Source organism: Bufo gargarizans, chromosome 7 (assembly GCF_014858855.1).
Source record: "Bufo gargarizans isolate SCDJY-AF-19 chromosome 7, ASM1485885v1, whole genome shotgun sequence".
Classification (NCBI taxonomy): domain Eukaryota; kingdom Metazoa; phylum Chordata; class Amphibia; order Anura; family Bufonidae; genus Bufo; species Bufo gargarizans.
Genome location: NC_058086.1, coordinates 161,576,509 through 161,592,662, shown reverse-complemented (window position 1 = coordinate 161,592,662; position 16,154 = coordinate 161,576,509). Strand labels below are relative to the sequence as shown.

Genomic DNA, 16,154 nt, shown 5'->3' with positions numbered 1-16,154 from the left:
CTCATCTCTAGAGAAGATGCCGGGAGGCGCACTGAACATTTTGGCTCTGGATGCTCAGTGGACAACTTTACATTAACACAAACTGTATATAGCGATGCTGCCTTTAAAGAGCCTGTATGGGGAATACATGCATTATGGATAGGGTTGAGCGAAGTGAGCTTAAGATGCTTCATCCGAAGTCTCTTCATTCAAAACTTCGTTATAATACTGTACAGAGATCCGTCTCCATTCAGTATTAGAATGTATGGGCTCCGATGAGCTGAAGTTAGTTATTCACAAAGTCGTGCGTGACTTCGTTCAATACCTTCAGTAACTGATTTCTAAAACTTGAAATTGAACTCGGTTTTGGTTCTAAGCTACTAGTCTGAACCGAAGCCGAGTTTGGTTTCAAGTTTTAAAGTGGTTTTCCACTTTAAAAATCAAATACCGAAGTTATTCAACAAATTCACGCGCGACTTCGCGAATGACTTACTAATTATGGACATACAGAGAGTGCAGTAGAAGCCCATAGTAGATAACAGGGGTCATATTATGGATCTGTACAACATAGATTCTTAAAGGGGCCATGAGTATATGATTGGTGGTGGCGGCCTCCTAGAACTTTCCCTAGGCCAGTGACATCACGTTTATCAGTCACATGGCCTAGGCGCAGCTCAGCCCCATTGAAGTGAATTTGTAGTGCTTTGGTTTCACGCCAAGCCCAGCAAAAGTCAAAGACTTTGTTCAGATTTGCATTGGAGGCTCCATTCAGAGTGTTCCATGTTCTGTCAGATTTGATGGGAAGGATAGCACTCTCATCAAATAGGGAGGCCTGGAAGGAATAGCTATCAGCCTAGAGAGCACTCAGCCAACAGCTAAAGTGTATGGGGAGGTTAAGGTTAATTCACTAAGGAGGGAGACACAATGGTGAAGCCATATGAGAACTCCCTTCTGCTACTTGGTTCCTCCCTGTCCCTGACACCTACACCCCCAACAGTCTTTTTGAGTAGTGTGCTCTCCTTCACTTCAGGGGCCCCTTCTGGAGACAGAATCAGGTCCCAGATCACTTTACTGCAGTTATCTTCTTATCATTAAAGGTAGGATTAGAATGACAGATATCACCTATATATAAATATATAGCGATAGCACAGGATCCACCATTAGTGGGAAATGCACCTATCTGATATTGAGCACCTAGTAATATCCCATCAATGTCTGAGATGGGCCAACATTTCTGATTAATGCGTTATGGAAAGAAACACATTGGTGAACCCATATGAGGACCCCCTTCTGGTACTTGGGTTCCTCCCAGTCACTGATACCCCCACCGCAAAAACTGACCGTGATTTTGGTTCTTAAAACACCTCACCACAAGCATCATTAAAGGGGTTGTCTCAGCTGGACATCTATGAGATATTGATAGAATATGCCATAAATGTCCAATAGTTGCAGGTCCCACAACTTGAACCAGCTTCTATCTGAAGAAACAGGGGGCCCACCGAGGACGAGCACACACTAGTTCATCAGGGGATGGCATCTTTCATGCAGCACATCGCCATGTGAAAACAGGAATTTGAGTGTTGCATGTTCCGTCAGATTTGGTGGAAAGAATAGCCATCTCGTCAAATCGAAACAAACCTTGACAGAAAGTGGGAACGGATTCTAGAAAGAATATTGGATTATTTATAGTTTTTAAAATTAAATAATTATATTTTGAAACCTTTTTACCCGCTATAGTAGAGAACTGCATTATTTTGACACTCAAAAAATACATCCAGGCCCTTCTTGAATTTATACAATGAATCGGCCACCACAACGTCCTCTGGCAGAGAGCTTCCATTGTCTCACTGCTCTTACAGCAAAGAATCCCCATCTATGTTGAAGATAAAACCTTATTTTCTCTAGACGTAGAAATTGCCCTTTTATAATGGTTACAGATCTAGATATAATCTATATTTGGTCGGTACAGCATCAAATGCTTTTGAAAGTCTAGACACACAGCTATAGATGGTTTATTGCTTTTTATAGATAAGTTTTGTTTTCCATGAAAAAAAAAATTTTGTCTTCGTGTCTAAAAATAAAAAAGTGATTTGGCTAGCCTAGTTACGGCTCTGGTAGTTCCTAGCAAGATTTTCCGGTCATAGCTCATGTATCACTGATATATTGACCCTATATACCCTCTTCAAATTACCAGATGCAGGGGTGGAATTGCCATTTCCGGGGCCCCAGCTGCACTGCTAAACTATGGTCCTGTGGAACCTCTACCCACATGAGCCCACTAAACCTCACTCTCCGCTTATAGCCAGGGCATTTCTGCTACTGCTCCACGGCTGAAAAGCGCCCCCTCCCTCTGGGCCCCTGTGTAGCTGAAGCGGAAGAATGTCCACCCCTTTAGTGGTTTCTTTCAGCCAACCACTTGTGGCCAGCAGGGGGCCTCCTGATCTCTGAAGACCCAAGCTTTTGCTTGGTTTGTGTGATGGTAAATTCCTTCCCCAACCAGAGAGGAGGTTCGGTGAGATGACCCTCTGGCTGTTTCCCCTCAGACTGCTTTGACTGTGGAGACAGGGTCTAAAGTAGGTTCACACCTCCATATGATCTACCTGGGCTGGACTGCCCCTTCTTATGGACCCTACGGCAGATGCCACCATGGTACATAGGCTGTTGAATTAGGTTGGAGGCTTTGGTCTCTATAGAACATCCCCTATGGACAAATAATCACCACAAGAATGGGTCTCATACCTGTAGGAATTAAACCAAGTACAATGCACGTGAAAAGAAATCCAAGGCGCTCTGTCACTCGGAGGGGAAGGACCCTCTGGGTAACCAGGTGACAGAAAAAGCAGTCCTTCAAGAGCTTGCCTGGCTAACAATGGTCTCATAAACTAAAAGCACAAGAAGTCCGGCATTGTAATACTGCACAAAGTAAGGGCTCATGCACACGAACATATTTTTTTTCCATGTTCGTTCAGTTTTTTTTGCGGACCATAAGCGGAACCATTCAATTCAATGTGTCCGCAAAAAAACAAAAAAGACTCTGTGTGCGTTCCGTTTCTTGTCCATTTTGCGTAAAAGGATAGGCATTGTTACAATGGATCCACACAAAAAAAAAACAGATGCAATACGGATGTCACACGGACGTCATCTGTATTTTTTTGCGGATCATTGTTTTGCGGACCCCAAAATACATACAGTCTTGTGCATGAGCCCTTAGTATAATATATACTTTACTACTATTTTGCACAGTGTAAATGTTCATCTCCATTTCTATAGATGGGTAGAAACTAGGGCACACTCGAGTTTGCAGCTGTTATGGTTGATCTGCTAATAAATCAAGATGGGTTCACCAGGTCACACTGGTACAGATTTGACTGTGCGGGGTTGTATCTGCCCTGATTGAAACCTCTCATGTATGAGTCAGACCTTCCCATCTGCACATCTGGAGCCACTGCACTGTGTAGAGCAATGAGTGTGATACTGTAACAAGGTTACACCGCCATACCGGCTCCATATCATCCATACCGTCAAGGGGAATGATACAGAGCATTTATCAGACATGTTTTCATTGGTGATCATAACTGGGGTTTACAGGATTCTAAAAATATGTCTGCTTTCGATTAAAAAAAAATAATTATATATATATATATATATATATATAAAATAAAAAACAAACAAACAGCACAGCACCTGCCCATGTGTCGTATGTGGCATTTGTATGCTGCTCTATTGAGGTGAATGGAGTTGAGCTGCAATACCGCACGTAAGTATAGGGGGGGGGGGGTGCTGTTTTGAAAGAAAGACATGTTTTTCTAATCCTGAGTAGAGAATGGTAATTCTCTATGGAGCACAATGCCACCATCCTGCACTTACCTGATCATGTAGTAATGACACACTATGAACGTTTGCTGATTTCTTGTAGTTTAACTACATTATAATCTTAGGGCCCTTGTATACTGTCTGATGATCGGGACAATTGATGAGTATGAATGTTCACTATGTAAATGTGCCGCCGATCAATCACTCATTTTCACTTTGCATTTGACCATTTAAAAAATGTACTTTAATTGACGATCGATTGGCGCTTCTCCAGGGTTGTAAGTGCCCTGTGCTAAAAGACCCAAGTCATGTCCAGTGCACACTCCATTGACTTCAATGTGAAGAAATGAAGGGGCTGGCTTATAATGTCTTAAATAAAAGCTTATATTCTTGCTATATCTATTGACTGCACTAGTTCTCACTGCATTTTAAAACATGCAGGGCCACATATTAAAAAACAAAAAAAACAAAAACAGTATGAATATATTCTACACTAAATGGTTATGGAAATGCTAAAGACCTCAGGTCTTCCATGTTCCGCCACATGGTACACAATTGCTGCTAGGGAACAATACCTCCATATTATCCATCTGATGGCAAATTTTTTTTCTTCTTAGGCTACTTTCACACTAGCGTTTCTATTTTCCGGTATTGAGATCTGTCATAGGGTCTCAATACTGGAGAAAAACGCTTCCATTTTGTCCCGATTCATTGTCAATGGGGACAAAACGTAACTTAGCAGAACAGAGTGCACCAGAATGCATTCTGTTCCATTTTGCTGCATTCCCATACCGAAGAGCAAACCGCAGCAAGCTTCAGGATGGATCCATCTTGGCTATGTTAACCCCTTCACGACTGCCATACGGCTCGGCTATATACGTGCTATCTGCACATACCCCATGCAGATAGCACGTGTATAAACGTCATGGCAGTCCTTTAATCCAAGCGCTGCAAAAGGCTTGGATTAAACCTTCTGCCCCTGCCCTGCTGCTGTCACCGACAGCATACAGTCCAGTAATGCCGGTAAGGGACCAATCAGAGTGGTCCCTTGTCGGCGATTGCTCCGATTGGTTAGTCTGTGCAGACTGACTAATCAGAGCGTGGCCAGGGCCGTCTTTAATATTGATTGGAGCCCCCCTTAATTTACTTGGGCCCCCTGGATCCCACCTTCCCACACCCTAGCATGCAAACACGCCCTCCACCACAACACTCACCTGGTAGAGTACTGTGAATGACTGTAAATACTTACAGTACTGAAGACTCCAGCGGCTCAGGATCAGTGCTCTGGGCAGCTGGGCTCAGGCTGGGAGTGGGCACCGCTCTGCAGGAAGGAGACCAGGGCTCAGCTCACCCTAGTGTTACAGTGCACCCCAGCACCCCACAGTATGCAGTATAGCACCCTATAGTATACAGCACCCCACAGTATGCAAGCAGTATAGCACCCTATAGTATACAGCACCCCACAGTATGCAAGCAGTATAGTACCCTATAGTATACAGCACCCCACAGTATGCAAGCAGTAAAGTACCCTATAGTATACAGCACCCCACAGTATGCAAGCAGTAAAGTACCCTATAGTATACAGCACCCCACAGTATGCAGTATAGCATCATATAGTATACAGCTCCCCACAGTATGCAGTATAGCACCCTATAGTATACAGAAACCCACACTATATAGTATACAGCACCCCACTATATATAAGAGCAGTATAGCACCCCACAGTATACAGCACCTCACAGTATATAGTAGAGCAGTATAGCACCCCAGAATATACAGCACCCCACAATATACAGCACCTTACAGTATACAGCACCCCAAAGAATACAGTATACAGCACCTCACAGTATACAGCTCCCCGCAGTATACAGTAGAGCAGTATAGCACTTCACAATATACAGCACCTCACGGTATACAGCACCTCACGGTATACAGTATACAACACCCCAAACTATACAGAATACAGCACCTCACAGTATACAGCACCCCACAGTATACAGTAGAGCAGTATAGCAGCCCACAATATACAGCACCCCACAGTATACAGTAAAGCAGTATAGCACCCCACAGTATACAGCACCTCACGGTATACAGCACCTCACAGTATCACAGTATACAGCACCCCACAGTATACAGTAGAGCACTATAGCACACCACAATATATAGCACCCCAAACTATACAGAACACAGCACCCCACAGTATACAGCACCCCACAGTATACAGTAGAGCAATATAGCACCCCACAGTATACAGCACCCCACAGTATACAGTAGAGCAGTATAGCACACCACAATATACAGCATCCCACTGTATACAGCACCTCATGGTATACAACACCCAAACTATACAGAATACAGCAACTCACAGTATACAGCCCCCCGCAGTATACAGCACCCCAAAGTATACAGTAGAGCAGTATAGCACTCCACAATATACAGCACCTCACGGTATACAGTATACAGCACCTTACAGTATTCAGCACCCCACAGTATACAGCACCCCACAGTATATAGTAGAGCAGTATAACACCCCACAGTATACAGCACCCCACAGTATACAGCACCCCACAGTATACAGCACCCCACAGTATACAGTAGAGCAGTATAGCACCCCACAGTATACAGCACCTCACGGTATACAGCACCTCACAGTATACAGCACCCCACAGTATACAGTAGAGCACGCCACAATATACAGCCCCCAAAACTATACAGAATACAGCACCCCACAGTATACAGTAGAGCAGTATTGCACCCCACAGTATACAGCACCCCACAGTATACAGTAGCTTACAGTATAATAGCATAACAGCCCCTGTCACCTTTTCCTGATGTAATCTTCACAAAAAAAGCTCCACAGTTAAGGCAAACTTCTCCTGCAGCAACACTCCTGGTAGAAAGAAAGGACCTTTGATTACCTCATAGCCATGTGACCAGTAATATTGCTAGGTTACTGGTCACATGGTGATGGTGTCATCTAAGGTCCTTTCTCCTAAGAGAATCACAGCTCTAACGGTTTGCTGCCTAGAGTGCCGGCAGGCGGGCATGGCATGGCAGCACCCCCCTGTGTAGATAAAAGCCTGACACAAGGGGCAGTGACCAGCAGGGCTCAAGAGGGAGCTGCCTTGGGCCCCCCAGGAGCAACTGGGCCCGGGGTAGCTGCCCCTTTTGCCTCTTGTTAAAGACGACCCTGAGCGTGGCAGTGTTAAAATGCCGGTTTCAGGCTCTGATCTGCCCTGTCAGATAAATCTTGTAAAAAATAAAAATGGTGCCAAAACAGCACTTTTTGGTTAGATTGCCTCACAAAAAAATGTAATATAGAGCAATTGAAAATCATATGTACCCCAAAATAGTACCCATAAAACTGGCACCTTATCCCCTAGTTTCTAAAATGGTCACTTTTTTGGAGTTTCTATTGTAAGAGGAAAACAGAGGTGTTACGCGCGACAATACGCCCCAAAGAAGCTCCTGTACTTCTTGGGGCGTAGGGCGTTTTACAGCCCGTTCGTACGCGCTGTAAAACGCTCAGGTGAGAACCATGCCCATAGGGAAACATTGGTTTTTGCCTATTGAGCGTTTTACAGCCCGTAGGAACGTGCTGTAAAACGCTCAGGTGGGAAGCTAGCCTAAGGGTGCATCAGGGGGGCTTCAAATAGGAGATTATCTAGAAACCAGTCCAGTAACATTTTAAGAATTGCTTCTAAAATTCTAAGCCTTCTAAAAAATAAAATGACATTTCCAAAATGATGCCAACATAAAGTGGACATATGGGGAATGTTAAGTAATAAATATTTTATGAGGTATCACTTTCTGTTTTAAAAGCAGAGAAATTGAAATTTAGAAAATTGCTAATTTTTCTAAATCCTTGGTAAATTTGGGACTTTTTTTATAAATAAAGGTGAAATATAGTGACTCAAATTTCAGTGTGTCACTCAAGTTCAGTGTGTCACGAGAAAACATTCTCAGAATGGTTTAGATAAGTAAAATTGTTCCATAAAATTGTTCCACCACATAAAGTGACATGTCAGATTTGTAAAATTAGACGTGGTCATGGGGGCATCAATGACCCTTGGTCATACAACCGGATCCGTTCATAACGGATGCAGACGGTTTTATTGTCAGTAACGGAAGCGTTTTTGTTGAGCCCTGCCGGATCCAGCAAAAACGCTAGTGTGAAAGTAGCCTTAGATTCCCTATGGATTAGGCTACATGCACATGAACGTTGTTTGTTTCTGTGTCCGTTCCGGACAGCACACAGTTCCGTAGCCCCACAAAAAATATAGAACATGTCCTATTCTTGTCCGCTTTAGGCATTGTTACAATGGTTCCACACAAAAAAACGGATGGCATACGGATGTCATTTTTTTTTGCAGATCTGCAATTTGCGCACAAAACACATACGGTCGTGTGCATGTAGCGGGAAAGAAAACGTATGCCTCATATGAGATCGCACGAGGATGTACATTCATGGCTCCACATAAGTTTGGGCTCCCAGTAGGATGGATTTAAAAAATATATATTATTTTTTTTGCAGCAGATTTATTTCCCCCTTTTTTGTACAACTTAGGCCTCATAAACACGACCGTTGTTCTGGTCCGCATCCGAGCCGCAGTTTTTGTGGCTCGGGTGCGGACCCATTCACTTTAATAGGGTCGCAAAAGATGCGGACAGCACTCCGTGTGCTGTCCGCATCCGTTGCTCCGTTCCGTGGCCCCGCAAAAAAATATAACATGTCCAATTCTTGTCTGTTTTGCGGACCAGAGTAGGCATTTCTACAATGGGCCAAATGTTCCGTTCCGCAAATTGTGGAAGGCACATGGGCGGCTTCCGTGTTTTGCGGACCGGTCATGTGCATAAGGCCTTATAGTGGATTCACACTAGCGTTAGGGATTTCATTATGGCTTTCCGTTATAAAATGGTTTTCTAATGCAAAAAAAGACACTGCGTCTAACCTGCAGCTTTTCTGCAACAAAATCCGCAGTGTGGACGCGTTTTTTTTCTGATGAAGATTAGAAGCAGAAATGCTGCAGAAAATCCACAGCTAATCGGTCACGTGTGAACTCAGCCTTAAAAGGTTCACAGGCACCAAAGAATGAATTCTGACCAAACTTGTCCAGAGTGAGGCTTCTTTTATCAGACATGAATAGGAGAATGGGGGTGATAATTACCGGCAGATGCACGATACAGAGTAACAATGTAACTACTAATATTATGATGATCAATATTATTATCAGTAATGTATCCTTTCATCTAGCAGAGGAAGATCAAAGGAGGACCCAGGCTCAATCAATACATAAGACATACAGTTGCAAGAAAAAGTATGTGAACCCTTTGGAATGATATGGATTTCCACACAAATCGGTCATAAAATGTGATCTGATCTTCATCTAAGTCACAACAATAGACAATCACAGTCTGCTTAAACACAAAGATTTAAAGGGAACCTGTCACCGGGATTTTGTGTATAGAGCTGAGGACATTGGTTGCTAGATGGCCGCTAGCACATCCGCAATACCCAGTCCTCATAGCTCTGTGTGCTTTTATTGTGTATAAAAACCGATTTGATACATATGCAAATTAACCTAAGATGAGTCAGAGCTTGAAAATATGACTCTTCTCTGGTCACACAAGTAAGATGTGACTCTTTTATGTTAATTTGCATATGTATCAAATATTTTATTTTTTTTACACAATAAAAGCACACAGAGCTATGGGGACTGGGTATTGCGGATGTGCTAGCGGCCATCTAGCAACCAATGTCCTCAGCTCTATACCCCAAATCCCGGTGACAGGTTCCCTTTAAATGTTACCATGTTTTTATTTTATATACACCATGTAAACATTCACAGTGCCGGTGGAAAAAGTATGTGAACCCTTGGATTTAATAACTGGTTGACCCTCCTTTGGCAGCAATAACTACCCTGTAGTAACGTTTCCTGTAGTTGCAGATCAGACGTGCACAACGGTCAGGAGTAATTCTTGACCATTCCTCTTTACAGAACTGTTTCAGTTCAGCAATATTCTTGGGATGTCTGGTGTGAATCGCTTTCTTTAGGTCATGCCACAGCATCTCAATCGGGTTGAGGTCAGGACTCTGACTGGGCCACTCCAGAAGGCGTATTTTCTTCTGTTTAAGCCATTCTGTTGTTGATTTACGTCTATGCTTTGGGTCGTTGTCCTGTTGCGACACCCATCTTCTGTTGAGCTTCAGCTGGTGGACAGATGGCCTTAAGTTCTCCTGCAAAATGTCTTGATAAACTTGGGAATTCATTTTTCCTTCGATGATAGCAATCCGTCCAGGCCCTGACGCAGCAAAGCAGCCGCAAACCATGATGCCCCCACCACCATACTTCACAGTTGGGATGAGGTTTTGATGTTGGTGTGCTGTGCCTCTTTTTCTCCACACATAGTGTTGTGTGTTTCTTCCAAACAACTCAACTTTGGTTTCATCTGTCCACAGAATATTTTACCAGTACTGCTGTGGAACATCCAGGTGCAGCAATGTTTTTTTTGGACAGCAGTGGCTTCCTCTGTGGTATCCTCCCATGAAATCCATTCTTGTTTAGTTTTTTACGTATCGCAGATTCGCTAACAGGGATGTTAGCATATGCCAGAGACTTTTGTAAGTCTTTAGCTGACACTCTAGGATTCTTCTTCACCTCATTGAGCAGTCTGCGCTGTGCTCTTGGTCATCTTTACAGGACAGCCACTCCTAGGGAGAGTAGCAGCAGTGCTGAACTTTCTCCATTTATAGACAATTTGTCTTACCGTGGTCTGATGAACAGCAAGGCTTTTGGAGATACTTTTATAACCCTTTCCAGCTTTATGCAAGTCAACAATTCTTTATCGTAGGTCTTCTAAGAGCTCTTTTGTGCGAGGCATCATTCACATCAGGCAATGCTTCTTGTGAAAAGCAAACCTACCACTGGTGTGTGTTTTCTATAGGGCAGGGAAGCTGTAACCAACACCTCCAATCTCATCTCATTGATTGGACTCCAGTTGGCTGACACCTCACTCCAATTAGCTCTTGGAGATGTCATTAGTCTAGGGGTTCACATACTTTTTCCACCTGCACTGTGAATGTTTACATGGTGTGCTCAATAAAAACATGGTAACATTTAATTCTTTGTGTGTTATTAGTTTAAGCAGACTGTGATTGTCTATTGTTGTGACTTAGATGAAGATCAGATCACATTTTATGACCAATTTGTGCAGAAATCCATATCATTCCAAAGGGTTCACATACTATTTCTTGCAACTGTATGACCAATAGGTAAAGTGAAATAAATTATTACTGGATCAACTCCTAAGAAATAGTAACATGGGCCAGGGTGCACCACCAATGAGGCCAGGTGAGGGGATCGCCTCAGGCAGCACCAGATAGGGGCAAGAGGGAGGGGGGGCAGCCAAAGGGCCATGGGCTGAGGGGAAAGAGTTAGGTTAAGAAATTGTCATTGGGGAGGGGGGCCTAAGTTGTACATTAATTATTACTGTCATTAATATTTAAGGAGCAGTGTATTGGGGGACAAGGAGGGTTATTAATATTATTGTTACTAATGGCAGCATACCAATGATAAGATGATGATGATGATGATGATGATGAAGAATAATCAGTAAGTGGTTATTATTGATGTGGATTATTAATTTTAAAAACTAACTAATACTTGCATGACAATTATATAGTTTATTTTATTATGGTTATTGTGATGATGGAGCAGAGCATTGAAGTGATGAAAGTGCAGAGCATTGCACTGAAGAACGTGCAGAGCATTGCAGTGATGTGGTGTCAGTGCCAGCTCCAGGTCTGTACACCTGTGCAGGTTATTGCAGGGTGTCTCCTAGCACAGAGCAGTGTGGTGCCCCAGTTCTGCAGATGGCACAGTGTGATAGGGGCCATGGTGGGGGCACTCTGCCCGGGCCAGTGAGTCAGGTTTCGGAGCTGATTGAAGACATGAGAGGCGCAGAGATGTCTGTGATAAAGCTGAGAAGCTGTATCTGCTGCCCTGGACACAGCCATGGATCCCAGTCCCAGCAGAAATACAGCGAGGATGATGAGGGTAGTGGATTCTTCACCACTAAAAAACTGTGTGAAAAATGGAAATTGACCTGTTGCTAATATATAACTGTGATATATCAATATAACTCAAGATTCCATATTTACAGGTCTTCTGAAGTCTTCCTCAAATGTGTCTGTCTATATTATCTCTATAGGTTATATTATCTATATATGTATCTCCAGGGGCGTAGCTAAAGGCTCATGGGCCCTGGTGCAAGAGTTCAGCTTGGGCCCCCCTTGACTCAGCGCTGGTGCACCTAGCTTTTCTGCTGCCCAAGGCAAATATTGAAATGCCCCCCCCCCCTTCCCTCCAGTCCTACTGTTAAAGGGGTTGTCCTCTTTTTACTACTGATGACCTATCCTCAGGATAGGTCATCAATATCAGATCAGCCGGGGTCCTCCGGCACCCCCGATGATCAGCTGTTTGAAGAGAGGGCAGCGCTCATATGAGAGCTGCTTTCTCTGTTCACCTGCTCGCCATAGCATTTGCAGTGATGAGCAGGTAAACAGAGCAGAGAAGGCAGCGCTCATACAAAAAAAAAATAATAATAAAAGAGGACAACTCCTTTAAAGACATACTTGTAAAACATTACATACAGCACTACAGAACATACAGGGTCATACAGCGCCACATATGTACCTCTTACATCCAGTGACTTCTCTTCTCTGATTTAGATATTCTCTTTCCTCTTCTTCTCCTGTCAGACCAGACCACCATGGTGACTTCTTTCAGCCGCATCCCGTCTCTGCAGAGTTTAACAAACAGACATCTTACTTTCCTACTTTTCTATCATCCTCCCACCTTCTCAACACCCCATCCTGCCACCCCCAATACTGTGTCCACTGTGCTCCCCAATACTTTCCTGCAGAAACAGTCCCCCTGAAAATACTGGTACCACACAGATAGTGCGTCAGTACAAAAACACCCCTTTATATAGTGCGCTAGTACAAAAAAATCCCCCCTTCCTTTCAGATCAGACATCCATATAAAACCCTGAATGAGATCCCCCCATCTCAGACCAAACCCCCTTTAGACCTCTATGTCAGACCCCATATAAGACCCCAGTTTTAGACCTCAGATCATACCCCATTAGACCTCCATGTAAGACCCCCGACCCAATATCAGACCTCCAGACAACCATTAGACCTCCAGACCCCCATATCAGACCTCTAGACCCCACTAGACCTCCAGACTCCCACTAGACCTCCAGACCCCCATATCTGACCACCATTAGAACTCCAGACTCTCAATCAGACCTCCATTAGACCTCTAGACCTCTAGACCCCCATTAGACCTCCAGACCCCCAATCAGACCACCATTAGACCTCCAGACCCCCAGTCAGACCTCTCTAGACCCCCCAGTCAGAGCTCTCCAGGCCCCCCAGTCAGAGCTCTCCAGACCCCCCAGTCAGAACTCTCCAGAGCCCCCAGTCAGACCTCCAGACCCCCCCAGTCAGAACTCTCCAGAGCCCCCAGTCAGACCTCCAGACCCCCCCAGTCAGAACTCTCCAGAGCCCCCAGTCAGACCTCCAGACCCCCCCAGTCAGACCTCCAGACCCCCCGATTAGACCACTTCAGACCCCCAGTCAGACCTCCTCCAGACCAGTATTCCCTTTATAAAGGATAAAGTACAGTACCACTGGCTTAGGGTCCCGGTCGCAACCCCGACCGCTGCGACCCCTATAGTTACGCCAGTGTGTATCTCAGTATTTATTTATATCTATATTCATCTCTATAAGTTTTTTCAATCTCATATATAGCTACCTACCTGTGTATGATGTATGAATCTTTACATATATCTATATTCATCTCTTTTGTTTTTAATCTATTTACTAGCAGAAGGGCCCGGCTTCGCTCGGGTATATTTTATCTATTTCATTTAATGTTTGTGTGGGTTGTTAAAAGATATCAACACTATCCACTATAACAGTGACATCTACAGTCCCCCGCCCCTTTAACAGTGACCTCCACAGCGGCCTGCCTCCTTAACAGTAACATCCACAGCGGCCGCCCCTTAACACTGGCCTCCATAGCAGACCGTCCCCTTAACAGTGATCTCCACAGCAGCCTGCCCCTTTAACAGTAACCTCCACAGCGGCCTCCTCTTTATTAGTGACCTCCACAGTACCCCATCTCCTTAACAGTGATTTCCACAACACCCCGTCCCCTTAACAGTGGCCTCTACAGCATTCTGCCTCTTAACACTGTCCTCCATAACGGATTGTCCCCTTAACTGTGACCTCCACAGCAGCCCTCCCCTTTAACAGTGACCTCGACAGCATCCCGCCCCCTTAACAGTGATCTCCACAGCAGCCTGCCCCTTTAACAGTAACCTCCACAGCGGCCGCCCCTTTATTAGTGACCTCCACAGTGCCCCATCTCCTTAACAGTGATTTCCACAACACCATGTCCCCTTAACAGTGGCCTCTACAGCATTCTGCCCCTTAACACTGACCTCCATAGCGGATGGTCCCCTTAACTGTGACCTCCACAGCATCCTGCCCCTAGGGTGGCCGGAGGTCCGGTTTTAGGCCGGACAGTCCAGCTTTTAGACTCCCTCTCAGGGATGTCCTTTTAAACAGCTCCCTCTCAGACAGCAGCACCGTGCTGTCTGACCTGAGCTGCAGGGAGAAAGTCATACACTCTCTCAGGTTTATATATTAGATGTATCTCATATCTATCTATTTCATATCTCATATCTGCCTACCTACCTACCCACCTACCTACCATGCTCCCCCTCCATCAGTATCAGTCTCCCCTGCTGGTGTCTGTGGTACAGCCAGGGGGACTCTGTGTATTACAGCCGGACTCCTGGATCTGGGGGGCAGGGGGGGTATAATCTAGCCGGTGCACTGCTGTTCTCCTTGTCTCGCTCCACACACAATCACACCAGTCTCTTATCTGTAGGTCTCGTGCCTCTGCTGCCGGCCCACCTCTTGCTCAAGAGGCTGTCACCAGGCTGCTGATGAAAGATAGGGGCTGAGGTTGAGTAACTCCCTGTCAGTTCCTGGCTGCCCTGATTCCCAGGTGGACAGCGAGGGGTCTGTAAGAAAAGACTGAGGAGGAAGTCGCTGCTCGGCCACCTGTCTGAATGCCACCTGGTGAATGGAGCCGGCAATCCGAGCTCGAGCTCCGCCTGGCCCCGCCCCTTCTGTCTCTCGCCACGCCCACCGCCCCTACCTCTCCCTCCCCAGCTACTGCCTCCTCCTAACCAATGGCCAATGTCACATTTGTGACCAGATAACAGGTCTGGAGATATAGAGGCAGCCACCACTACTGCTTGTCACCACTGCTGGACCTAGGACTGCAGCCATGCCCAGGTCATTCCTGGTCAAGAGCAAGAAGGCTCACAGCTACCACCAGCCCAGGGCTACTGATGGGGAGGACTACAGCCTGCAGCAGGGGGTTCTCCTGGCCCAAATCTGTGCAGGTAAGACATAGAGACATATGAAAAGTATATGCATTTTATAGATATGTCTGTGTGTGTTGATATATATATATATATATATCATAATTTAATCAATTTACTATTTATTTATTTTTATACATTTTTATTTTTATAAAATCAAGTACAATGCCAGTGCATGCAGATTGTGAATACCTAGGGTTTATGGAGAGCGGATCCAGCAGCCAACATTACAGTGAGAAACATAACATTTTGGTCCCAAATTAACTGAAATGGACCCATTTCTATTAGAAGAATCACAATGTGTCATAGATATAATGTATAACCTAATATTACGTCACTGGATGTTTTCTTCTATTTTCCAATCACTTCCGACTAAACCCAAATTCTCCGTTAATTGATGATGGCTCCTCCACTCCGGGGGCATCTGCCAGCTCTGTGTGCCCACACCTCTGCCCCTCTAGTGACCCCCCTGCCTTATGAGGGAATAAAAAATAAAAAAAAGTCCCATATATATAATGTTTAATACACATTTATATTTAGAAATATTGATAAAGATGATTACAGTATCTGTACTGCACAGCATAATACAGGGCGACATTGCGTTCTTATAGTTTCCTATAGCCTTGTGATTGACAGTTTTATATAGCTTAGTGCTAGATAGTATTGTATAGTATTGGGTTTTAGAGTTTTATATGGTTTAGTATTGTATAGCCTTGTTATTTCGTTTTAAATGGCTTAGTATTGTATAGCCTAGAGTTTTATATCGTTTAGTATTGTATATTGTTGTGATTTATAGTTTATATCGTTTAGTATTGTATAACTATGTGATTTATAGTTTTATATCGTTTAGTATTGTATAACCTTGTGATTTATAGATTATATCGTTTAGTATTGAT

At 44.4% G+C, this 16,154-nt stretch overlaps 1 protein-coding gene across 3 annotated transcripts in view; it reads left to right on the top strand.

Moving 5' to 3' along the window:
• GFI1 (growth factor independent 1 transcriptional repressor) overlaps window positions 1-16,154 on the top strand; it is a 40,535-nt gene that overhangs the window by 11,916 nt on the left and 12,465 nt on the right. Inside the window, exon 2 of one of the 3 annotated variants that reach the window (XM_044301122.1) lies at window positions 14,757-15,279. In XM_044301122.1, coding sequence (XP_044157057.1) covers window positions 15,162-15,279 — 118 coding nt within the window. In that variant the 5' untranslated portion in view covers window positions 14,757-15,161. Of the gene's footprint in view, window positions 1-14,688; window positions 15,280-16,154 lie in introns of those variants that run through there. The other 2 variants (XM_044301123.1, XM_044301121.1) reach the window with 2 other exon arrangements.